General features: G+C 37.3%; 3 protein-coding genes across 3 annotated transcripts; all 3 read left to right on the forward strand.

Annotated features, from left to right (window-relative positions):
• Positions 1 to 325: 325 nt before the first annotated feature.
• Positions 326 to 4,544, forward strand: LOC125179532 (phospholipase D alpha 1-like). Its single transcript, XM_047885565.1, has 2 exons — positions 326 to 360; positions 1,402 to 4,544. Exons 1-2 carry the CDS (start codon positions 355 to 357, stop codon positions 4,171 to 4,173), a joined length of 2,778 nt encoding a protein of 925 aa, XP_047741521.1. The 5' UTR covers positions 326 to 354; the 3' UTR covers positions 4,174 to 4,544.
• A 1,399-nt stretch (positions 4,545 to 5,943) lies between these two features.
• LOC108671316 (phospholipase D gamma 1) lies at positions 5,944 to 10,467 on the forward strand. The gene is made up of 2 exons (XM_018158837.2): positions 5,944 to 6,207; positions 7,005 to 10,467. Exon 2 carries the CDS (start codon positions 7,007 to 7,009, stop codon positions 9,785 to 9,787), a length of 2,781 nt encoding a protein of 926 aa, XP_018014326.1. The 5' UTR covers positions 5,944 to 6,207; positions 7,005 to 7,006; the 3' UTR covers positions 9,788 to 10,467.
• A 3,403-nt stretch (positions 10,468 to 13,870) lies between these two features.
• Positions 13,871 to 24,353, forward strand: LOC108671320 (GTP-binding protein 10 homolog). The gene is made up of 7 exons (XM_018158841.2): positions 13,871 to 14,288; positions 21,278 to 21,439; positions 21,690 to 21,781; positions 21,944 to 22,076; positions 22,384 to 22,622; positions 22,896 to 23,019; positions 23,628 to 24,353. The coding sequence occupies exons 1-7, from the start codon at positions 14,141 to 14,143 to the stop codon at positions 23,876 to 23,878; spliced, it is 1,149 nt and encodes a 382-aa protein (XP_018014330.1). The 5' UTR covers positions 13,871 to 14,140; the 3' UTR covers positions 23,879 to 24,353.
• Positions 24,354 to 24,616: the final 263 nt, after the last annotated feature.

Consider the following 24,616-nt stretch of genomic DNA (forward strand, 5'->3'; position numbering starts at 1 on the left):
AGTACTTGGTATGACAGTCGCGGCGATGACCTACACATGATACGTTCTAATTAAGAGCGCGTCACTCACTTGCTACCTGACGTGACAGTAGAAAACCACAATAAAAGTAATAGAAAATTCCTAGAGGAATTTCGAACAGTTTAGGAACTAAGCCACGAACAGGCTGATCAAAACTATACTTAAAACTCATGTCTAGGTAATTAAAAATTTTGTGGTGAATGAACTTTTGAACTCAGAGGCTCTCACTGTAGAAAAATTCCAGCAGACTAGTGGGTGAACTGTGTTGCGCTCAGCGCCTGCGTTGCTGATGACACGCATTGAGCCAGCACGCAGCCAGCAACGTACGTTGCTGATATGGAGGTGAGACCTGAATCACCTGATGCAGTGATGCGTTTTATGAAGAGATAGTTTGGTTTTTAATGAGATCATTTGTAAGGATTTGTTATTAACTATGTTAGAATAATGATAGTTGTATTGAAATTTATTATTGAAATTTATTATTGAAATTAATTAATTTAAATGGGGATTACTTATTTAAATTAAATAATAAAATTAATAATACTTTATACGTCATTTTATAACATGCAAGTCATATTATTATTTATTAGTAAATAATATAACGTGCCTGAAATTTCAATCAGAAAAACGCTCCTTCTTAGAAGAATTTTTACAAATAAAAAACTATTGAATTTAATAGTTTGAGCAATTTTAGTCAACGAGCGCAAGCGTTCAATGCGGTCAGTTAACGTCGCAGCTCAAAAAGCTTCGTGTCTAAAAAAGAGCCAACAACTGCGTGAAGCAGTGCTATAAATTCAGTAGATCAAATGCGTCTCAATCTCCTCCCGGTCAAGTAAATTTATTTTACATTTACCAACAATTAGCTTTGACCTAGAATGAGTTTTCTCTTTTAAATGTCATCATTTCTTCATCAAAGAAACAATGGTTTTCTGAATTTATTAAATTAAGAGTATTTTCGTGAGTAAACCGAACTTTTTCACATCATACAATATGTCACTGACATGACAAGGATTATTGCACTAATTAAGGTCTTTGATTATTACCTAATTAATGCAAGTTTAAAATGTAATAATTTAAATAAGAGAAAAAAGAAATAGTTCATTTTTAATTTTATTAAGCTCACGGCAATTTTTGATGTACAAAATAATTACACAAACGATTCTCAATACATAATAAATAACATCGAAGTGATTGTTTTAGCATTACTTTCTTATTCTGTTGATAGATTGCATAAATAAGACCGTTTAAAATTAATTGTAAAGAACTGTCAATGCTCAAAATACCTATATTAGGAGGTTCGCAAATTAATTGCGTACATAGGAATAACTCCGAAAATGAGTTCTTCACCCTTTATCAATTTCTAATAAATTCTCAACTTTGCAGGAACCAAAGCACCTCCGAGGTCACTTGGAAGTGGAGGTTCAAGAGGCTTTTGATCTCCCTAACTTGGATAAGAACCAGGGACGTCCTGGAAACCTCAGCGACCCATACGTGGTAGTTCGAGTCCTGGGACCCAAAAGAACGGAGAAGAAACTTGGCAGAACTCACACCATTGACGACTGTCTCAACCCAAAGTGGTGGTATACCTTGAATGCTGAAATCGACAGTGAAGTACTGGAGATCCGTTTCGACGTAAAAGATGAAGACACATTCAGAGCAGATAAAATTGGCAGTTGCACTGTTCCTGTGATTGCTTTTATCAATACTGGCGAGTATAGAGGGTGTCTTGTTCTGCGTAACAAGAAAGGGGAGTCTGCCGGAAGACTGAAAATTTGCGTGAGGTTTTGCGGAAACTTGAATCGGCAAGTGGTGGCTGCCTCTAGACCGACGTGCAAGATTCGAGGATGCGTTCAGAGACGTCGAACCTGCAGCATCGAAGACAAGAACATCATTTTTCACGGTAAAATGATCATCAATATAGAAAGTGCCGAGGACTTGCCCAATTTGGATTCGACATTCCTCAACAAAGAGAACAAAACAGATCCATTCGTGAGTGCGTTTCTCGTCGACGGTGATGGTCAAGAGTGGAAAGTTGCGACTACTCACTGTATCAAAGACGAATTGAATCCTGTGTGGGGTGAAACATTTATCGTGAATGTATGCCATGAAATTACGAGTATTGTTTTTAAAGTATACGATCAAGATTTTATTTTCAGTGAGAAGGTGTCATCCTTAACACTTCCCGTTTCGTTGCTTATGAACCAAGGCTCAATTTCTGGAAGATTTGAGTTGAAAGGTAATCATCGATATAACGGTCGGCTCAACGTTTCGATACGATTTAAAAATATAAATGTGAATGATCTTGAAGTGCCGAATTGTATCTATCCTCTTAGATCCGGGAACAAAGTAAAGTTGTATCAGGATGCACACTGTCCTAGTTTACCTGTGCCAGTTTTCAACGACCAGGGCTGGCCATACATTCCTAATAGTGCTTGGATTGATATCCAAGACACGTTAAACAATGCCAAGAATTTTATTCTTATCACGGGATGGAGTGTCAAAACAAGCATCGCGTTAGTGCGAGGAGAATGTGGGGCAGGAGAGTCTTTGGGTGAATTATTGAAACGTAAAGCAGGGCAGGGAGTTGACGTGCGTCTTCTACTTTGGGACGAAATAACTTCTAGCGACTCCAATCATGTTGGAGCAATGTCCACGTATGACAATGAAACAAAAGATTATTTCAAAAATTCAGCCGTGAAAGTTTCTCTAGCTCTGCGAAATCGCAAAAATCCGCGAGCCTCCCGGACCAATCAAAGTTACTTGACGATGCTCTGTTATACTCATCATCAGAAAAGTATTATATCTGATATGAGGTTGACCGATTCGCCGAAAAAGAACCATCGATGCTTGGTGGCTTACGTGGGTGGCCTGGACCTTACGATTGGCCGTTACGACACTCCGAAACACAGTATTTTCAGCACGTTGAACGATGAGCATAAGCATGACTTCTACAATAACATACTGAACACCAATATTCAGTCAGGACCTCGACAACCTTGGCATGACATTCATTCTCAAATCATTGGGCCAGTTGTCCACGATATTCTTGACAATTTCATAGAACGATGGCGAAAACAAGGAATATTCAGAGACGCTGCTCTTGATTGCCGCGATATAGATGCAAATTTCTACTACGAAGGCGATGACTATTGGAACGCCCAGATTTTCCGGTCCATCTGTGAAGATTCGCTCACCTTCCGAACGGCTGATCCAGAAAATATCATCACCAAGCAAGGCCGAAAAATTGACAACAGCCTTCATCGTGCGTACATTCACCAAATTCAAGCGAGCGAAAAGTTCGTGTATCTTGAAAATCAGTATTTCATTGGCAGCAGCCACATGTGGAAAGACTGCAGGGACACACCAGTAAGAAATCTCGTGCCTCTTGAAATTGCGAAGAAAATCGTTGATAAAATACGCAAAGGAGAAGAGTTTGTCGCATATATTGTGTTTCCAATGTTCCCGGAAGGCAATCCTGTCGACGTCGTCACGCAAGAAATTCTGCACTGGCAATATCACACAATGGAAATGATGTACGGAATGATCGGCAACACCATACAAGAAATGGGACATGACACAACGCCCCAGGATTACTTACTGTTCTTTTGTTTGGGACTAAGAGTAGGGCCTGCAAGCGTGCCTCAAAATCTGACGCCACCAACAGATGAAGCAGCTGCATTGAGCTTCAAAAACCGTCGTTCGATGATCTACGTGCATTCCAAGCTTGCTATTTTCGATGATAACTACATCATCGTAGGGTCAGCAAACATTAACGACAGATCTCTGGCGGGAGCAAGAGACACCGAAATTGCCATGGGTGCTTATCAGCCCAAAGTGGGTCCTCGAGTCAATAACGATATAGCTACTTTCAGGAAATGCCTGTGGTCTGAACATCTAGGTAGTCTCGCGCCACTCGAACTGGATCCAGGCTCCATTTTGTGCGCCCGAAAAGTTCGGAGGATCGCTGAAGATTCGCTCATGAGATACATCGACGTGCAGAAGCCCCTTCCTCTTGCACATCTATTGAGCTACCCTCTCAGCATCGACCGTCGAGGAGTCGTTACAAGCAGACCTGATTGCGAATTTTTCCCAGATACTAAAGCTATGGTTCTCGGAACCCGCTCTAAAGTTTTACCGTCATTTCTGACAACGTAGATTGAAAAATTATAAATCGCGTGCGCTATAAATTTCTGGCCACCTTGCAAACAATGGAATTCATTGATTGTTACACTAATATACATTTCAATCATTGCGATACGCATGTGTTATAACTACTGACATGAGTGAAATTCCCCAATAAGAAGTGAACGAGACTTTATGGGAGATGATGAAGATAAAGAACATTAAGATTATTCCTTAATGTTGAGCACCGGTTCTTCACGTAGCCGTCATGTGGCTTCTTCATCTCAAACAGCGACCATGAACGATGTGCATATTCGAAAAATTACAGAAACATTGCAACTAAATATGCTTTGTTCACTGGTCCCAATAACCGTTATGTGAATCAATGCACACTGTATCAATGCACTGACTGTGTATTTTTATTATTTAGATATTGAAAATTTAAATGCATAATTTTCATTTAAGTTTCAATTTTTTGTTATATAAAGTGTGGTATTACCTTTAATTTTAAGATGAGAGAAGTTTAATCAACTTGCAATAAATGGCTATTTATACCATTAACTTTTTTCATGTGCAATGGTAATTATTCCGTGCAATAATTACAACCAAAATCTATGTTATTCTATATTGTGTCGGTTGCGGCCCCAAGCTTTTTCAAGTGTAAGATCTTATATTGTATTTTGTCCGTGTAATATTTCCATCCAAAACTGAGACTCGTTTATTCAGTCGTTATTCAGTCTGTAATTAAGCTCCGCTTAATGATTTTATAAGTGGTTCGTAATATAATGAAGAATATTGAACACATTCCAGCACACTAGAAAATACTTTGTATTATGCATGTTTTATGTCAGTGCCTTCCCGTAGTAAACATACGTTCATAATGAAGTCACGCGAATTTTGCGTTTAATTTGTAGGACATGGGCATTTTGGATGCTAACATAATTATTTTCTAAAATGGGCATAATTTTTCTGGATTGATTGCACTCTCTACGAACTACAGGGTTCAAAACCGTGGTTAGATGAAAATACGTAAATTTCATCATCGAGATCCCACATTAAAGTAATGAAACTTTGTACAAAAATTTGCTTTTTGTTTCTTCCCAACAGCTTTACATTACATATACAGTGGGGGGAAATAAATATTCGTACACTTGAAAAATCGTATTTTAATGTATGTAAGTACACAAACTTAACAGGAAAAGTGATTTAAATTATGTATAGAGACGCATAGTATTCAAAATACTACCAAAAGAAATTAAATCTCAATGCAACAAAAAACAATGCAACATGTTCACTTTTCGGGTGAAAAAAGTATTCGTACAAAACAATAAATCCGCATTATTTTAATTTAATACTTGGTTGAATACCCTTTATTCAGCTCAACAGATACCAGAAATACAATGCGCCTCTATACATAATATAAATCACTTCTCCTGTTCAGTTTGTGTACTTACATACATTAAAATACGATTTTTCAAGTGTATGAATATTCATTTCCCCCCACTGTATTTGTGTGGGTTTTTCATGCCAATCCAATTAACATTGCTGGAGCCTTCGATGCTACGAAACGTACGAGCGATATGAATCAACTCCCAATCTAAATCTTGGACAAATTTCAACAATCGTTATAGTACATTACATAAATTAGCTCTGCCTACATATCTAATAATTATACGTTCTAAGTAATCGCATACTACCGATAACAATTTAAGAAAAATAATTTAACGATACATGCAATCTTATACCCCACAAGCTCCTATGTTTACGAGTCTCGATAATTCTCTTGGACGGTAAGTGGAATGTTTAAACGAACTCGCTGAGGAGGGAAGCTTCATGCAGGATTACAACGCCATACGATAAGATACGGCGGCAGTTCGATAGCATATCAGGTGGATCAGAGACTTGCATTTATTGCAACCACAGGGCAGAAGCGAATTATTTCAATGGTAAAAGTTGCCTTGGTCGGAGGAAGACTAGAAGTTATTCGTATTTGTTTCCACTGAATAGTTTTATTTTCAACTTTATGACCATCAGACTCGACTTGTACGAGTGTAGAAAAATAAGACGGTAAGAGCAAGATTAGAGCATCATTTTTGTTGTGCATATTTATCCTGATATATGTGAGTTGCTAAAATTTGAATAAATTTTGATATCAGTGCACTATCGATTAATTTCTCTGAAGAAACACCGAAATTATGATTTTTAGTTACGTTATATTTACAATTTACCAATACTTATGTAATTTATCCACCCACATTAATTAATGAATAAAAGTATGAAATACATTTATGAAGGTATTTAGTCCAACAATTGAAGAAACTCTAGTTTTATCAAGTTACTTATCACATCGCCGTTCAAATTATATTTGGTTTGCTAATGCTGGCAGAAAACTAATGTAATTTTGATGCGATTTGTAAAAGAAATAGATACCTTGAAAAATAATGAAAATAAAAAGCAAAGCTGTTCATCAGACAGAGCAATTCGATGTGGACGCTTCAAGTTCAAGACACCCAAATCAAAGCAAACGAAATTGTTCTATGACTACGTATACAATTTATAATATGATAACAGGACCAAGTCGGACTTTTCTCTATACTCACATAGATTAAATCGAAGTAAAATTTTATTGCATGAAGTTTCGAGGGCTCCTTACAAAAGATGTTGATATTTTTACTTTCAATACACAGATACCCTAACTGGAACCATCCATACTCTTTTTTTGTTTACGTCAATTATTATATGTCTGTTTCCTAACGATATCGCTCTTTCGTACAACATTAACAAACTATCTCTGTTTCTTGACGGTATCGTTCTTTCGTAAAACATTAACAAGCTTTCTAACATTAAAATTTCACGTTTACTAGGAATGTTTCGGCTGCAAGGTCTACTGGAGGTGACTGTGAAGTCGGCCAGTGGCCTACCCAACTTGGATCACGATCCCAAAAATCCCGACGACTTGAGTGATCCCTACGTTGTTGTTGAGGTCGTCAGCCCCAAATCTGGGAAAAAGAAACTGTGCAAGACCCCAACCATTCAAGATTCACTCAACCCATGCTGGGACTACACTATATTTGCAGAGATTGACCAGGATATCAGTGAAATTTTATTCACAGTTTACGACAAAGATTTTCTGAAGGATGACAAAATTGGATCCTGCTCGGTCCCAACTTTGCGGTTTAGCAAATCAAAAATTTTCGAAGAGGAATTAAGCCTTATTAACAACAAGCTGAAGGATGCCGGAAAACTGAGAGTTAGCATAAAGTTTTCAGGAAGTGCAATTACAGGAATCATGAAATCTGGCACACAAAATAAATCAATGAAAATTAATGGTTGCGTATCGAGGATATCCAAGACCGACATAACGGACAATTGCAGTCGCCTATTCGCTCACGGGCAACTTTTAATCAAAATCATCAAAGCTGAGGATTTACCAAATTTAGATTCAACGCTGTTTAAAAAGAAGAACTTGAGTGATCCTTTCGTGATTGCCTCTCTGGTGGACGATGATGGAGCTGAAATTGATGTCGTTAAAACAGCCTGTATCAAAGACAATCTCAGCCCGGAGTGGAATGAAGAGTTTCTGATCAACGTTTGTCATGAGGTCACGAGCATATCTTTCAAGGTATATGATAAAGACATGGTTACAAAACAGTTCATGGGCTCTCTCCAAATTCCAGTTGTGCCCCTAATCAAGGAAAAGAAAATAGATGGAAAATTTCCACTGATGAATAACGAAAAATCTTGCGGGAGTCTTCACGTTTCAGTTGAGTTGTCCGAAACGCTCGCAAAAGACGCGGAAGTTCCTAACTGTGTGAACAAACTTCACGCAAACAATCTAGTCAAGCTTTACCAAGATGCTCATTGCCCTTCTCTGCCAATTCAGCTGAAAGATACGTCAGGCTCACCCAGAGTTCCAGGAAACGCCTGGGAAGACATCTACACCGCTCTAAAAAATGCCAAGAATATGATTTTGATTACTGGATGGAGTGTGAATACCAGCATCGAGCTGGTGCGTGGGCCGGGTCGCAACGGACAAACTCTCGGCGATCTCCTAAAAGAAAAAGCGGATCAGGGAGTAACGGTACATCTTCTACTGTGGGATGAGATTCTTTCTACGGACAATGTGAATTTGTCAGCCATGAACACAGGTGATAACAAAACACGCGATTTCTTCAAAAACTCCCGAGTGAAAGTTGCCCTCGCCGTGCGAAACAAGAAGGGTGTGAAACATGATCGAATTAGAAATCACAGGTTCTCGACCTTATGCTTCTCTCATCATCAGAAAACGGTTATTACAGACGTAGCTAGTCAGGGCGGTGATGGAAAAAGCCGACATCTAGTCGCTTTCTTAGGCGGTCTTGATCTAACTACGGGGCGATATGATACGCCGGAGCACCCGCTCTTTGCCACGTTGGACAAGGAACATAAGAATGACTTCGTAAACAACGTCGTCAAAACCACCGTTGATAGTGGCCCTCGCCAACCGTGGCACGATATTCACTGTCAAGTTGAAGGTCCAGCAGTAGAAGACATTCTTGAAAACTTCACGGGACGATGGATAAAGCAAGGACTTAAGGACGACACCAGCATTAACTTTAACAATGTCGAATTGAAACACCATGTACTGAGCAAGGACAGTTGGAATGTTCAAATTTTCAGGTCCATCAGTCACGATTCATTTCATTTTCGCATCCTAAATTTGAAGAATATTTTCAAGAAGTCGGGTGTGATGATTGAAGACAGTATTCACAAAGCTTACGTCCACCATATAAAAAGAGCACAGCATTTTATCTACATCGAAAACCAATACTTCATGGGAAGTAGCCATTTATGGACCAAATGCCGGGACATTGAAATTAGCAATCTGGTTCCACTTGAAATTGCAACAAAAATCACCGAAAAGATCAAACAGAAGGAAGAATTTGTGGTGTACGTAGTTCTGCCGATGTTTCCTGAGGGTAGCCCGGAAAATGGATGGATGCAGGCAATGTTGCACTGGCAATTCCATACCATAGAAATGATGTACGGAATGATAGGAAAAGCCATCGCAGAAGCTAACATCCAAGCCAGTCCCCAAGACTACCTGATGTTCTTTTGTCTGGGGAAACGAGAGGGCTACGATTCGGTGCCGCAACGACTAAAAGCTCCTCTCACAGCACCGGCGGAGAAGGCCTTCACGAATCGTCGATTGATGATTTATGTTCACTCAAAGATGGCCATCTTCGACGACGAGTATATCATTGTTGGATCCGCCAACATCAACGACCGTTCTCTGAGAGGAACGCGAGACACTGAAATTGCAATGGGTGCTTTCCAACCTCATCTGAACGACCCAACCAAAGGTGAAGTGAGCCAGTTCCGTAAAAGCTTATGGGCTGAGCACTTTGGATCAAAGGCGCCATTGGATCTTGATCCTGGCACAACAAAATGCGCCAAAACGGTTCGCTCGATGGCCGAAGAGAACTTGCTGCGTTACTACAACGTTATTATGCCATTGCCAGAAGGACATATAATGTTGTATCCCCTGAGTATCGAAGAAGACGGAACTGTAAGATCCCGAAAAAACATGGAGGAATTCCCAGATACCAGCGCTCCTGTCGAAGGAAAAAGAGGAATACAGAGTATGGTTACAGAAGTCACTACCTAGATGAAGTATAAGAAACTCTATCACCTTCCAAAGAATGAACAACACTTTTTTCAAAGCAATAGGTTATATTATAGCTTGTATAGGTGCTTATTGATCGCCAGATTGTAATTCGAATTTAAATGTTTAAGGCCACCCATTCGTGAAATGGCAAATTTTTTAAAAGCGTTGAAAAATAGTCATGCTGAGAATACTGATGTGACAATTTGCAATGATTCGTCTTGGTATTAGTCAACTATTAATGTTCGCTAAATAATTCACAAACGCAAGCTTTTATTGCATTGTTTTTACCTACGTATTGCCTTTATTGCTTTAGCTACGTATTGCATTATTGCTTACCTATGTATTGATTTTTTGTATTGTTTTACCTGTTTTTGTTTATTGTATTGTTTTTAATTAGTACCTACGTTTTGTACCCACGTTTAGCACCTCCGTGAAAGATGGGTGTTATTCATAATTGTTAATTCAGAATGTGTGAACTGTGAAAAATCATAAAATTTCTCGCTTATATGACAGCTAATAAACATAATAGAAACTGTCGACACATTACAGCGAATTTTAAGGTTAAGAACGAGCAAATTGCAAATTTATAAATCCCTCCTATTAAAACGGGAAACAGATTCGCGCACGGATTTTCGGGCGCTCCCATAGGGAATATTATCGAATTACTTCAAGAGTATTTGTTATACAGGGTGCGGCGTGGGAACTTACTCTTTTAAAAAAATCACAAAGTAAAAAGTATTAAAGATAGCGTTTTAATTCTTTCTTTTTTACAAAGAGCTACATTTAAAGTTTCGTTGGGTTTACTTACAAGTTTAATTCTTGAATATTACATCTTGTAGACATGGTCGCAACTGAACTGAGTGGACGAAAAACTTCATAGCCCGCGCACCATATTGCGCATGGCGCCACCTTCCTAGGACTAATGGCCGCCACGTGGCGCGCAATTCAAATAAGTAAGTTCCCGCGCCGCACCCTGTACCTTGTGAACTATTTTAATGAAGTATTTTCTATATTACTGAAGTTTAGTTTCGAACTACCAATCTGTAATAAATAATTAATGGCAGCCGTTCCTCTTGGCCGTAAACCACTCTTCGCGTAGCTAAGATGCATTAATGAGTTTTTCTATAAATTACAGAATTATCCAAAATAAGATTGTATATACTGTATATATACATTGTTATGGCATTATGTTGTAAACCCATGCATAATTTTCAAGATTATTATATGATTATTAAATTCCATACTATTAGTTAGAATTTTCTTCGTGTATAATTGCAGGGTTATTCACTCATAGCAAATTAATTGATTCATCTTATTTAGTTTTTTTAAAGTCTATGGGTTTTAGGAGTTCTGCACCTATGTTGCGATAGAAATCGCGGCGAGAGAGAGATATCATACACACGGGAGAGAGAATAATAAGCGACAGTGTTGCTGAGATTGGCAATAATTTTGGCCGAGAAGTTTTTCCCTATTGACTAAGAACTACCATCCTATGGCGGCCATGACACCACAGGATGTCAGGTGAAACTGAGAGCAAGATGGAAAAAATTCGGTCACAGCTCAACAAATGTGAATATAATGGCTGACTTGACCCTCAAAATTCTGTTTACCATAGAGACCCAGCGTTATAATTATCATTGTGACCCCAGCGTTCTGTTTACCATAGTGACCCAGCGTTATAATTTTCATTGTGACCCCAGCGTTCTGTTTACCATAGTGACCCAGCGTTATAATTATCATTGAGACCCCAACATTCTGTTTACCATAGTGGCCCAGCGTTATAATTATCATTGAGACCCCAACATTCTGTTTACCATAGTGACCCAGCGTTACGATTATCATTGTGGCCCCAACATTCTGTTTACCATAGCGACCCAGCGTTCTGATAATCATTGTGACCCCAGCGTTCCTTATATCAGCGTTCCAATGGATTGTGAAACCATTTACAATGCAATAACTTTTTATACAGTGCGAGTCAGGTATCTTGGGAATTTTACTAGTACCTATTCACTATTAAATCATTTTCATAGAATGGAGTCGACACCTTGCACATCATCTGTACGTAATATGAACGTCACGCAACATTGTTGGTAAATCAGCGTGTGTAAATTCTAGGTATTGAGGATTCATTCATTGTAATAACTAATATGTTGCCGATACAAGTTGGATTAGATAAAGGATTGGTAACTCTCCGTGGAGCAGATTCTAAATAGTTTGAGATTAAATTTACTTGTACCCAAGAAACCTAGTATTGAAATAAGCTGCATCTTTCACTGCCCCCTATTTGTGATATTTACTAAGGAAACTTCGAACTGTTCAATAATCTACAAATCGTGGTCAGTACGTCTTAGTGATTCCCCATTTGAACAGTCTATAAACCTGCCGGTCAAGTCGTCCGCACTTGAGCTGGTTCGAAGAAAATGCTAAATGACTTTTCGAAATTTTTAGCAGCCGGGTCGTCCGGTTCATGCTGGTTCATACTCTTTCGTCCAACCAATTTCCCATAAACAACAGAGCTATTTTGAAGAGATTTCGCACATGAACTCTCGAAAACCATTATAATCAGACTTGATTACATGATTTTTCTGACGCAACATCATCCCTTAGTTACATCAGACTTACATGGATGATGGATTCTTTTCAAAGATTGATTCTTTTCAAAGGCTTTCGAAAATAAACCGGTTTGCTAAAAAAATTAAAATATTATTTTTATTCACAAATTTCCAGTTTAGTGATAAATAATAAAAGAGTAACTATAATTATTAATTTGACAATCTAAAACGTCGCAAACGAGAAAGGCGAAATGGATGAAAATAATCACGACCTAAACATCACCGTAAGCCTACGGTCCTAATGAACTACTAAGTTTCATGAAGCTGCGTTCATTAGTTTGAACGATATTTTTGTTCGCTGCAAATTTGACAATCTGCAGCTGAAATGCTGATCGCTTCTCCATATAACCGTATAACTCGCAAATAATGCCCTATATAAACATATATGCACAAGATGAACATCTCTTTTAGGTAATTAGGAATGTATAACAAAACATAACATAGTGATGTCGGCAAGTGTAGGCCTGATGTGGCCTGTCGCCGATTCTTTTCCCTTTCGTGCTTTGTTCACAGAAGATCTAAAATCATGTCATTTGACCGGATCTTTTCATGACTGACAATAGTTTGAAATAGCTACTAGACTTCCACCGGGTTCGATATGGTGCTAGGCATTTCAAATCTGAACATATATTTTTTCACAACTTTATCTAGTCTGTTCTTGAACGCGTTCATACTTGGAGCGCCAACGATGTAATCGGGGAGGCTGTTCCACATGTCGGTGATTACTCACAGTTTCGAGCAAATCTGTTCAGTAGCCTAGAAATATTTTATGTTCACTGCGACTTTTGGCCGGTATGACAGAAAAAGTTGGAAACGATTGAAAAATCAAAAAGTAATCATGCCCTAAACATCACCGCATGGCCGTAATAATAGGCTGTGCAAAGTTTGATCAAGCTGTGTTCATTAGTTTAGGAGATATTTTTTGTTCACTAAATCTTGGAGAGACCATCCGAAAAATTGCTCGAGGGCCGAGAGGTCTGCATTACTCACTCTTCGCATTTAGCTTCTAATTTATTGCTTTCATTCAAAATATCTCAGTTCAGAAACTTTTTGTTTATTTCTACCTTAACGGTTGGTTTCTGCCTCGACCACTTCATATATGGATAACAACCGTAGTCTTTCTACGGCAACTAGCGATATTCTGGTAGTCACAGAAGAGAAGCCTACTACCGGTAGTTGGTAAAATTAGTGACAGCCATGTATGACCGCCGGTATAGGCTGCATAATTAGTTATGTATGAATGTTTCGTTCTACCTGGCGATTATTTGTTTAGTAGCAAACATCAGAATTATAGTAGTTTTTACTTATGATCATTGCTAATAATAGATAAAACACAGAACAGTTTTCGTCTTCATTATCCAGAACTCAATATTCAATAAGTCGACAATGATCTGATTTCTACAAAAAATTCATTACTAAAATGCAATTATGCAAGCGCGGAAATTTATATGAATGCTCTCGATCCGGAATTGAAAAGTTGATGTCAGATTTGTTTTTTTTTTCTTCGTGTATTTTCCTTGCGTTGTAGTTGTTGGAATTTGGAAAACTAGCTATTTACTAGTTGATCGCAGTTATCGCACTATTTCTCTACTTTTAACCTCTCGTAGAGCAGTGAATTGTTCAAATAGAATTTAACGCTTGCAATAATTTGCAGCATTTTGCGTCTGTGACTTTGCGCTTGATCCGACTGCCGGCTTGAATTTATAAAATTCAGATATTCTGTAAATTAGCCTACCTAACAATGAACAGGACACTGAGAATAAAACATAATTTCATTGATGCAGTGCGACTTTACATTCGAGGTGGCCCTGGTGGAGCAGGCTTGCCTAAATATGGTGGAATTGGTGGACAAGGGGGCAATGTTTATGTGGAGGGCAAAAATGATCCAGGTAAGTCTGACAGACTGAAACACTTAGAGTTAATAAGAAAATGATTTGAATATCTTGAAATAAAATTCTTTGCACATCACATTGCAGAGTGTTTTTAACAAATTAGCTGTAGCCTATTTACTTCTAATTTATTTAAACATGCAGGCTCCCAAGTCCCAACCTTATCAATTATCATTATAGGTAATTTAAGGTAAATAAGGTAATAATATATATTATATATTGATATATTGCCAAGCTGGAAAATAAGGCAAAAGCTACTTGTGCAGGAAAAAAAAATATATAGATGAATTAGGTACCCTTTTCCATAATCCTTGTCTAGTTAATTTTAAAGAATCGAGAATAAATTTACATTATTTATTTTTGACAGTTACTTATAGAAAACTTCTATTATTTGATTGTTTTTACATGCACTTCTTTGAAAACTGTACCTAATTGTCAGGTTTGGATTGGTTAGAGTTTTTAGACAATAAACAGTAGTTGTGACCAGGCATGGAATGTATCTACTTGGCGAGCCTTGGCTGGATTTTTCAAGCTGTGATTTCATCATTTTCATGGGTTTGCCAGGTGCCAGCTGTGATTCCATTTCTTTGAGCAGTGAATTCCATCATCCATGTTCTTGGTGTGAAAAGTCATAATTAGTCATTTACAAGCCACAAACCTATTATTTACATTTACCATGCATGTGTTATCCCACAGCTCTAATTTTAACTTAAAAACAGTCACTAACATTTGTCTTCACTTAAGCGGCAATTGAACAAGTGATTATGCAGTCTGACCGCTCTGACGTGACCGCAACTACCGTCAAATGGGGTAAAAAGGGATGGGCAGTGTAATAGCCTAATAGGGACGTGCGTCCCAGTTCCCACATTTGGACGAAATGTTGTAGCAGCTAAACTAATCAAAATATTGCAAAACTAAAAATAGTGGCGTAAACTTCTTCATTTTTACTATCTATTATGTATAAAGCTAGTCAAGAAATCAAACATTTACTATCTCTAAAAAATTGCTGAAAAAAAGTGTGAAAAGTGTGATTTTGAATAACCTATTAGATATGCAAACTTTTCAAATCTCTTTATTGTGTTATGTAGCCTCAGTATTAGGCCTTTAATGCCCATTGACAAAATTTTTCTATGTCAAATAGTTTTTGAGTTGTGGGGGTTTTTGTTAAAAAAACGAAAAGTGGTCTAAGTTACCCCGCCGGTCTAAGTTACCCCATTTTACGGTATGATTGTTGTCGCTAGAACATTATTTTCTGTTTCAGGTATGTTTATCACAATCTTTTTTGTTATAGTGAAATCACTAGATTTGATTAAAATTGTGTGAAATTACAAACCATCCTGTAAGCTTACAGATACAGAAGAAATGCTACATGGCTGCTGATATGAAGCTTGCAGTGGACAAGGGCGTTGTCAATGCTCAATGGCATGTCCATGGATACAGTAATATCACATTAATAATATGGTAAATAATGAATATGGTAATATCATATCAATAAAGGAAAAACAAGTAAAAATCACAGAAAATGTCATTTATTTTACATCTACATCATTTACAATAAAAGAGGAGGACTTCAGAGTACTGTTAGTAATGGATGAGTACACTCTGCATACTTCAAACATTTTAAAATTAACTTTTATTGCAAGTGTCCCGGATTACCCCGTTCCCAGGGGTAAATCGGGATGTTTTTATTTTGCATCTGGCACCTTACAAATAGCATATGGAATTTTTTTGAAGATGCCATTCGATAGCCCTTGCAAAGAGCTATAAAATGAGCCAAAACTTGTTCTGAAATGTTTCATGGTAAGAAGTTATTAAAAAAACTCTCAAAACCATCCCTTTTTACCCCGTTTGACGGTACGCAATCTTCAAGGAAACATTTTAGTTTGACTTGTTATTACTTTCTGCATGTTATTTTGAGGAGAGGCAGGAGCATTAAGGTATATATACTGCGGATTGTGGAATTTGAAAATTTTATGAAATGTCATGTTTGCAATGTGCTAACTGTGATTTTTTCAATCAAACAAAAATTTATGACATTAGAACCATGAGATTTCATACTGTTAACCGGGGCTACTCGGGACAAGCGGGGCTACTCGGGACAGGCCTCCGACATGGCGTAAAACTGTTGTAGTAGCGAAACTAATTGGAATATTGCAAAACTAAAAATAGTGGCGTAAATGTCAACATTTTTCCTATCTATATAGTATAAAGGAAGTCAAAAAATACTACATTTACTTGCTTTGAAAAATTCCTGAAAAAAATGGTGAAAAACTATATTTTGTAAAGTTACAACTGCTAAGGTATGTAGCAAAAAAATATTTGCCGTATTAAAAAATTTTACTTAGGTAAAAGTTGCACCCAGGTGTCGGCTTGAAAACGGAATTGACAGAATTTGCCTATCTCATTCCAAAAAGAAATGGCAGCCATTTCTGCATGGCGGGGCTACTCAGGACACCCCCCCTGGCTATTCGGGACACCCGCAAAAACGCATTTACGGTAGAACCTCAGTTAGCAAAGGTTCCAATTATGAAAAAAATTGATTAAAAACAAAGAATATTGATCACATTTTCCTTGCTCAGCGAAAAAAATTTCACTTATCGAAAAATTAGTACATCATCGGTCATCACAAAATTGTGCATAGCATGTCATGTATAGAATTGTGCACCAGGCATCATAGAATGAAAAGTAATTGACCTAAACTATGATTTATTTCTCCAAAAAATACGTTGGTTGTCACTGAAAAATTCTTTTCTGTTTCAGGTATGTTTTTCACGATATTTTTTACTATAGTAAATTCACTTAACCCAATTAAAATGATGCGAAATTACGAGCCGTCCTGTAAGCTTACAGATACGAAAAAAATGCAATAAGGCTGCTGATATGAAGCTTGCAGTGGACAAGGTTGTTGTAAATGCTCAATGGCATGTTCATGGATACGGTAGTATTGCATCAATAATACGATAATTGCACATCAATAATACGGTAATTAATGTATATGGCAATATCATATCAATAAAGGAAAAACAAGTAAAAATCATGGAAAATGTCATTTATTCTACCTCTTCATCACCTGCAATGAAAGAGGAGGACTTCAGAGTACTGTTAGTAATAGATGAGTACGCTCTGCATGCTTCAAATGTTTTGAAATGAAGTTTTATTCCCATTGTCCCGAGTAGCCCCGACTGACGGGGCTACTCGGGACAATCTTTATTTTGCGTCTGGCACCTTACGAATAGCATATGGAATTTTTTTGACAATGCCATTCGATAGCCCTCGCAAAGAGCTATAAAATGAGCCTAAATTTGTTTATGAAATATTTCATCGTAAGAAGTTATTAACAGTTATTAACAAAAAAAAAACACTTCGGTTTAGGTGGCAACACTAGCGAGTGCCGCCTAATCTGGGCAACACTTTGGTTGAACCATGGGACTATATCCAATTGCCGACTCGTATTAATCAAGAACCATGGACGGCAGAGCTGACAGAGCGTATAATCGAGTATAATTTTCACTTCTAAAGAGCAGTACAAATAGCACTATTTTTTGAGGTTACAGCACAGCTTCTCGATATATTCAGCCTTCTGGTGTGAGTCACTTCAAGATATCACTTTGAACAAATAAATTTTATTTCATATGCAAGTAATGATAGTTGTGATAAATTTATAGGATTGACTTCTAATATTTAGATTAGTCTTGCAAGTCATCATCTCTATACCGCAGAAATGAGTTTAAATTTTTTCATCTTCCGAGTATAAATATTCTACCGTCAATGCCTACATGTCAAAAACTTCGCCACATGGGTCGCCTGCCGAAGACCACTACTGCCCTGGATGTAATGGACCATTATGATTCCTGCCTTCCGGATCGTCGCCTTCATCACTTGAAGCCGTCCGGATCTAGGCCGTAGGTCGAACCAGCCCTCGGTCGAACGGCCACTTGTCGAAAGATGATAAATTTTGGAACAGAACTATGCTATCTGAAACCTAACCTCAGATGCAGTGAACGTATTAACGATGCCCGGAAGTCAGATTCGATCCGTGGCCTGGTGGTGCACGGCAGGTTCTATGCGAGGCCGGAGGAAGACAAAGCCGAGTGGTTCACGGCTGATTGGTGGATGTCCGAAGATATCCAAGGCGTTCGATTCAGGGCTTATTGGTGCACAAAATTGGTGGTGCACGGCTGCGCTCCCCGCCAAACATCACTTATGTCGCCTACCACTTTACTATCTATTTTGTTAGCAAAATAACAAAACTGAGCCCAAACTCTCTAACGCGAACGAAAAGCTTTATGGTTGATAGGTGGCAATTGAATCCTCAATATCATGTATTATACGGTTTTATTTACGGTCGGCGAGTAACGTGCAATTCGCCGCAGGCTGGCGGCTTATGTAGCATTGGCGGTAATTCAACTCATACACGTGATGTAATTGGTGTATTTTTTGCTGTCTGAAAGCCTTGAGAGTAAATGCATGCACTGCAAATGGTTAGAAATACATTAAATATAAAAATTTTCTATTAATTTCAAATGGGGCCTTTTTGGGCCTTTTTTGTGAGTCAAATTGGCCTTTTTCTCTTGGCTCCATCTGGCAACCCTGCCGAGTAGCCCCGGTTGACGGTACCTACTGAAATTATATGATATTGGAGCTGCGATATTTCAGAAAAAAATAGGACATTACTAGCCCTGGTTGTGACTTGTAACTTATGAGAATAGTATATTAGTTTGTAATTTTGGAGTTGGTAAGTTCTATTTTATGTCAGATATTTTGGTAGTTTATGAATTTATTTGTGAGCTCTAAATTTTTTTTGCAATGCATTTTCTTTGCTAGTTTACAGCCAGAGCCAGTAGCTCTTCTTTTGAATTGAAATCAATTTTCACAATTGAAAGCAACAATAATAAATTTGGGGAACTTGAAGAATTGAGTGAAATGAAGGAAATAATCAGTATAAATCAGTTTTGTATACTTCATGACTGACTAATTATGATATTGAGATCTTTTGGTGTCAGATCAACCAGAAGAGTTTAACTTGTTACAAACACTGAATTGCAAACCAAGGTCAGGTAGATCCTGCAGGTGACTTTCTGCATGAATGCAACTGACTTTCTCCTAAGTTGGGAAAAGAGCTTTTCTACCATTTTTGGTGACACAAGATTCAAGTATTCAGAACAAAATTACATCATTCTGGTGGGTACATAATCTCCTGTATCTGGCTCCAAAGTCATTTATTTTGAAAACATTGCTTCTTAAGTATGGCCTGCTCAGACAAACATTTATCATGGTTGAGCTCAAGGCCTGAAACTACTTATCTTGATTTATTGCACAAACTTCACATTTTTTCCCCTAAATTGGTTACTTATTATCATTGTTTCTCAAACAATCCCTGTTAGTTTTCCTTTGTTCCTTCCAGAACCCATTTTTTCGAAATTAATGATAATCCTTGATGTATATACATCATATACATATATTCAAAAAAATACTTAAAAATACTTTTTTAAAAAACACGTTTTTCTTGTGGACTAAAAAGTAGAAAATAAATTATAGCTCGCCCCAAAAAACGTGTGTCGGGCAGATTTATGATTAAAGCGAAAAGCACACAGCACACGAATTTTGGAAATTTAATGGTGAACGTACAGCCCGAACCACATTATTTTTTGCTTCTGGCACCTTATGAATAGCATATGGAATTTTTTTGAAGATGCCATTTGATAGCCCTCGCAAAGAGCTATAAAATGAGCCTAAACTTGTTTATGAAATGTTTCATCGTAAGAAGTTATTAACAAAAAACGCTCAAAACCGTCCCGAGTAGCCCCGGTTGACGGAATGCGAAGCTAAGCTAAGAAAAACGTATTAATATGAGGTCTAAAGTAGGACAGACGTAGACAAGTTGAGTGAAATTAATTGATTTATTGTCATTATTTTCCCATTTAAAACCTTGGCTACCCCAACCCCATCTGTGTTTCCTGGATTCATTAAATATGGCATTAAATTAAATTATTATTATTATTATTAGTCCTGTCTTTAATTCCTCTTTAAACATCACATCTCTTATAGTCTTGGCAGAAAAATATGACCAGGCATATCCATAATGACCAGGCATTTCCATTGATATGGAGCTGTATTTGCATTCTTATAAACTGTAAACAAATATTTACAATTAAAACTCCTCACATTTTCATATTTAAATATATGTATAAATTGTTTGTTTTAAAGCATAAGTGCCAATTTCACACCATCTAGTAGCATTTGTTGATGATTTGATTTTTATTGCAAACCAAAGTTTGCTTTTTGATGACTAGCTTGTTATAGCTTGATGTGAAAACATTTATTTAACCCTTTAGCAGGCAAGCATTGATATATCCAGAAATTAAAGTTTCAGAAACCATTTAAAGAAAGTAAGAAGTATTATACAATATATTTATTTCTATGAATTTTTGCAAATTTTGCCTATTGAAGGTTTAAATTGCACTTGAATTTAATAAATGCGATCAGTACACAAAATTTTTCTTTATAATTAAAATTCAGTTGATGCAAATGAAAAATTAGAAATATAAAAATTTAATTTAATTAAATTTAATCAAGTTGCCAAAATAAATAAATATATATATTGATACTTCCACCTTCGGAAGAAAATGCGGAAAGGGCGTCAGTTCCATTGTCCTAGTCAAAACCTTCATTTAAATGCTCATATTTCAATTTGTGGACTTTGCAGCTGGTGATGCTATAGATAGAACGATGGTCAGATAATTAGTGATAGACTGAGGCATTATAAGGATGCCTCAAAAACAAACAGGAAGCCGTGGTGAGGCTTTTTGTGATGCGATTTCAAGTGATCATATATGGTAACTTCCCTATGAAAGGGTTGAGAGTGCATAATTTCATTCTGGTGAACATTATTGTGTGCATTGTTTTTTTATTTAATTCTTAATTTTGTTTAAGCTCAATATTTTAGATTATTTGTTAAAATTTTCTTAGACATTTGCATTTTTTTTCAGTGAAACTCTATGATCTTAGATCACTGCGAGATTTGAATGGACTGAGGGGTGGAAATGGAGGTGCAAGCTCTCAGTTCAGCTTGGTTGGACGTAATGGCAAAGATGCAATCATCCATGCCCCTCCAAGCACAGTATGCATCACTGAAGCAGGCACCTTGCTAGGTTTGTGAAAAGTTGAATTTGATGGTAGCTTGACCTTTACTTGACCTTGAGAGGCATTTTTTAAGTTCTCAGGCATTTTAAGGTAATAAGTTCTAAGTTTTGGTATTTAGATAAGTATTGTTTCTTAGCTGCTATAAAATACATCCAGATCTTTCTTGATATTTGACAATGTTGTAACATTAGATCATTTAACTCCAAGTTTAATTGAGATCATTTTAATTATTATGTGCTCCACTGGTTATTTTTTCAGGAGAAATCTATGAGGAGGGGGACAGAGTTCTTGTGGCCAGAGGTGGTGATGGAGGAAGCCCCACCAATGGCTTTATGCCACAACTAGGGGAGGCATGTACTAAATTAATCAATCCTCATATATATGTAGGGTATATACCTATATTTTTAAATCTTGTTTTCCTATTGACTTGATATGACTTTGATGATTTTTGTTAAATTAGCCTAATACATTTTTTCTTTTAGTTTGATGTTGTTTAATGAACTTTTTTTCAGAAACATCATGTGAAAATCATAATCAAGACAATCTCTGATGTGAGTCTAGTTGGTTTCCCAAATGCTGGAAAAAGCACATTACTCAAAGCCATTGCTCGTTCCCGGTTCAAACCTCGGATTGCTGCATATCCATGTAAGTCATGCATATATCTACTGATTATAATTTAAATTCTAGTGTCAGTTCTAATTATTTCCATTTAGATTTATATCTCATGATTTAAAGTTAATATCCTACAAATAGTTTTATAGAAAATATCACTTTATTTACATAGACTTTTTCTCTGGTTGCCATAATTCATATTATATTTTTTATATCATTGCTTATGATGATGATCACTTCATCTTGATTATGAAATTAAATGCTAATAATCTGTCACGAAATTAAGATTCTATTAGATGATCAATGATGCTCGAACTAAACGTTATTATCAATGCATCAGTTACAACTCTGTCACCGCTGATGGGGACTCTGGAGTATCCTGACTTGCGGACCATCAGCATTGTCGACCTGCCAGGCCTCATAGAAATGGCACACGCCAACCGAGGTCTTGGGCACTCATTCCTGCGTCATGTTGAGCGCACCAAAATACTTCTCATCATGATCGATGTGCAGGGATTTCAGTTAGACCATAAAAACCCATACAGAACTCCACTTGAAACTTTCTTGTTGCTCAACAAAGTAAGATTCTATAATTTATTTATGAAATTGATTCTATATCATTAGAAACATTGTACTGTAATATTTTTTTCTCATGATTTCATTAACATAATTAAATTATTTGTGGTCCTTGCCAGTTTTCTTGTACTTGGGGTTAGTGTCCAAAATATGTCTATAATCAGGATAGAAAAAGCTTTCCATCAAAATTGTTTTTTATTATTAATAACTCTCTCAACTAAGTTCCTCCATCTTTGCAGCTTGCCATGACTGATGTTATGTTTTATTGTATCGCAGGAGCTGGAGCTGTACGATCCTCTGCTTGTTTATAAGCCTGCTATGGTGTTGATCAACAAAATGGATACTAAAAATGCTACCGCTATTTACGATCGTCTGGTGCATGATCTACAAAATATCAAAGGTTTGAGAATAAATTGCCCAGCATCTATATTCGCAGTGTCTTTTTGTTCCTCTGAGGGGCTTTGTGTTTCTTGCGCCGGGTCCGATATCTTCATGAGCAGTTGCCACTCACCGTTCCTTTAGTTCGTCAAATGAATAACGACTCTTCTGTAATTTATTAGAACTTCAGTTAATGAACTTGAATGAATTTCAGTAATACTAAAGAAACACTTTCACATTTGTTGCTAGCGCTTTTTTACCCTGATTGATTTTTTTTGTCAACTGTTAAAAAACCTATGTTTTTCTGTTACTGCATAGCTACTTGACCATGGTTGAACTAGTATAAGGTTGACCCATGAGCAGCTCATTTTCGCGGATGGAGCTTGTTGTTTGCCTGTGACGTCACTGATCTCAGAGACGTCACCGGCATTAACAACTCACCGAAATACGTTCAAAACAGTCAACCAATCCGTCGTGGGAGTGACCGGTTTGTTAAAGTTTCTCGATCTCAGTGACATAACAAGAATGCTGAACTGAATGGTGGAACTTCTCGTGGGTCAACCTTATATAGTTCAACCATGTACTTGACTGCTCCATACTGGCATTGAATTGATAGTCATTATTCTTCAGATGTCTTACCTACGCTACCAGAGGAGATGCGGCCAAAACAGCTGCTTCAAGTGCAGGAAATTGCCGGCGTAAGTGCCAAAAAGAACGAAAAAAGCGTTGCTTACGTCAAGGATCGGATTCGAGTCCTACTAGACCTCTACACTGATGAGCTGTGTGCAGAAAATGCAACGGATCTCGCCACTGTTGACAATTCTAAAGATGAGAAGCTGTTTTTAAATAAATTAAAGGAACACAACGTGAAGTTGGTGTGAAAGGAACTGTATTCACTGTATGTTCTGTCGCCATTTTTTTAATTGGTAAGAAGGTTGCGTCTCGAGACGTTTAATTGGTCTTCTCTCCTAAATTGAGGGAATACTACGCGAAAATGATTTGGTGGGTGGATGAGAGGCAAGTCGTTTTTCTCGAATCATTATAGTTAGGTGTGTAGTGTGTTGGTTACTAGCAGCTGCAGACTGGTTTCAAAATGAGTAATGCAATAACTTATTTTGATTATAGAGGTACAGTGGCGTCTGGATGTCAAACACAAGAGTGGCATACTTATTGTAATACCTTAATGCATGCCTTGGTTTACGGTCAGAAATCCAACATTCAGCCTTCAATTCTTTGCGCAATTCGTCATGTTGCGCTGAAACTGAGCATTATGGTGTCAAGATGATGTACAGGTATCTGATACTAGCCGTATGAAGCGTCAAACTTCTTGCTGCTATTAATTATAAATGTTGAAAATCGTTGTTTCATTGAGCCTGATGATGCAAATTGGCACATTTTATACCGATTCTTTCCAAGTATAATGTAAATGAATTTACAGGAACCTAAGGATCATGTGTAACAAACTTGTGTTAAGATATTTTCTATTTTGCAGTACGGCTCATAGGATGCGCCCATCATTAGAGTAACATAACATAACATAGTGATGTCGGCGCTGAAGTGTAGGCCTGATGTGGCCTGTCGCCGATTCTTTTCCTTTTCGTGCCTTGTTCATAGATCTA

Source organism: Hyalella azteca, unplaced genomic scaffold, assembly GCF_000764305.2.
Source record: "Hyalella azteca isolate HAZT.00-mixed unplaced genomic scaffold, Hazt_2.0.2 contig2444, whole genome shotgun sequence".
Taxonomy (NCBI): domain Eukaryota; kingdom Metazoa; phylum Arthropoda; class Malacostraca; order Amphipoda; family Hyalellidae; genus Hyalella; species Hyalella azteca.

Bases quoted from the DNA above. Each gene is read 5' to 3' on its own strand.
- LOC108671316 (XM_018158837.2), top strand. From the start codon at position 7,007: ATGTTTCGGCTGCAAGGTCTACTGGAGGTGACTGTGAAGTCGGCCAGT.
- LOC108671320 (XM_018158841.2), top strand. From the start codon at position 14,141: ATGAACAGGACACTGAGAATAAAACATAATTTCATTGATGCAGTGCGA. The intron at 22,623-22,895 runs GTAAGATTCTAT...ATTGTATCGCAG, and splicing joins CTTTCTTGTTGCTCAACAAA to GAGCTGGAGCTGTACGATCC. The intron at 23,020-23,627 runs GTTTGAGAATAA...ATTATTCTTCAG, and splicing joins TGATCTACAAAATATCAAAG to ATGTCTTACCTACGCTACCA.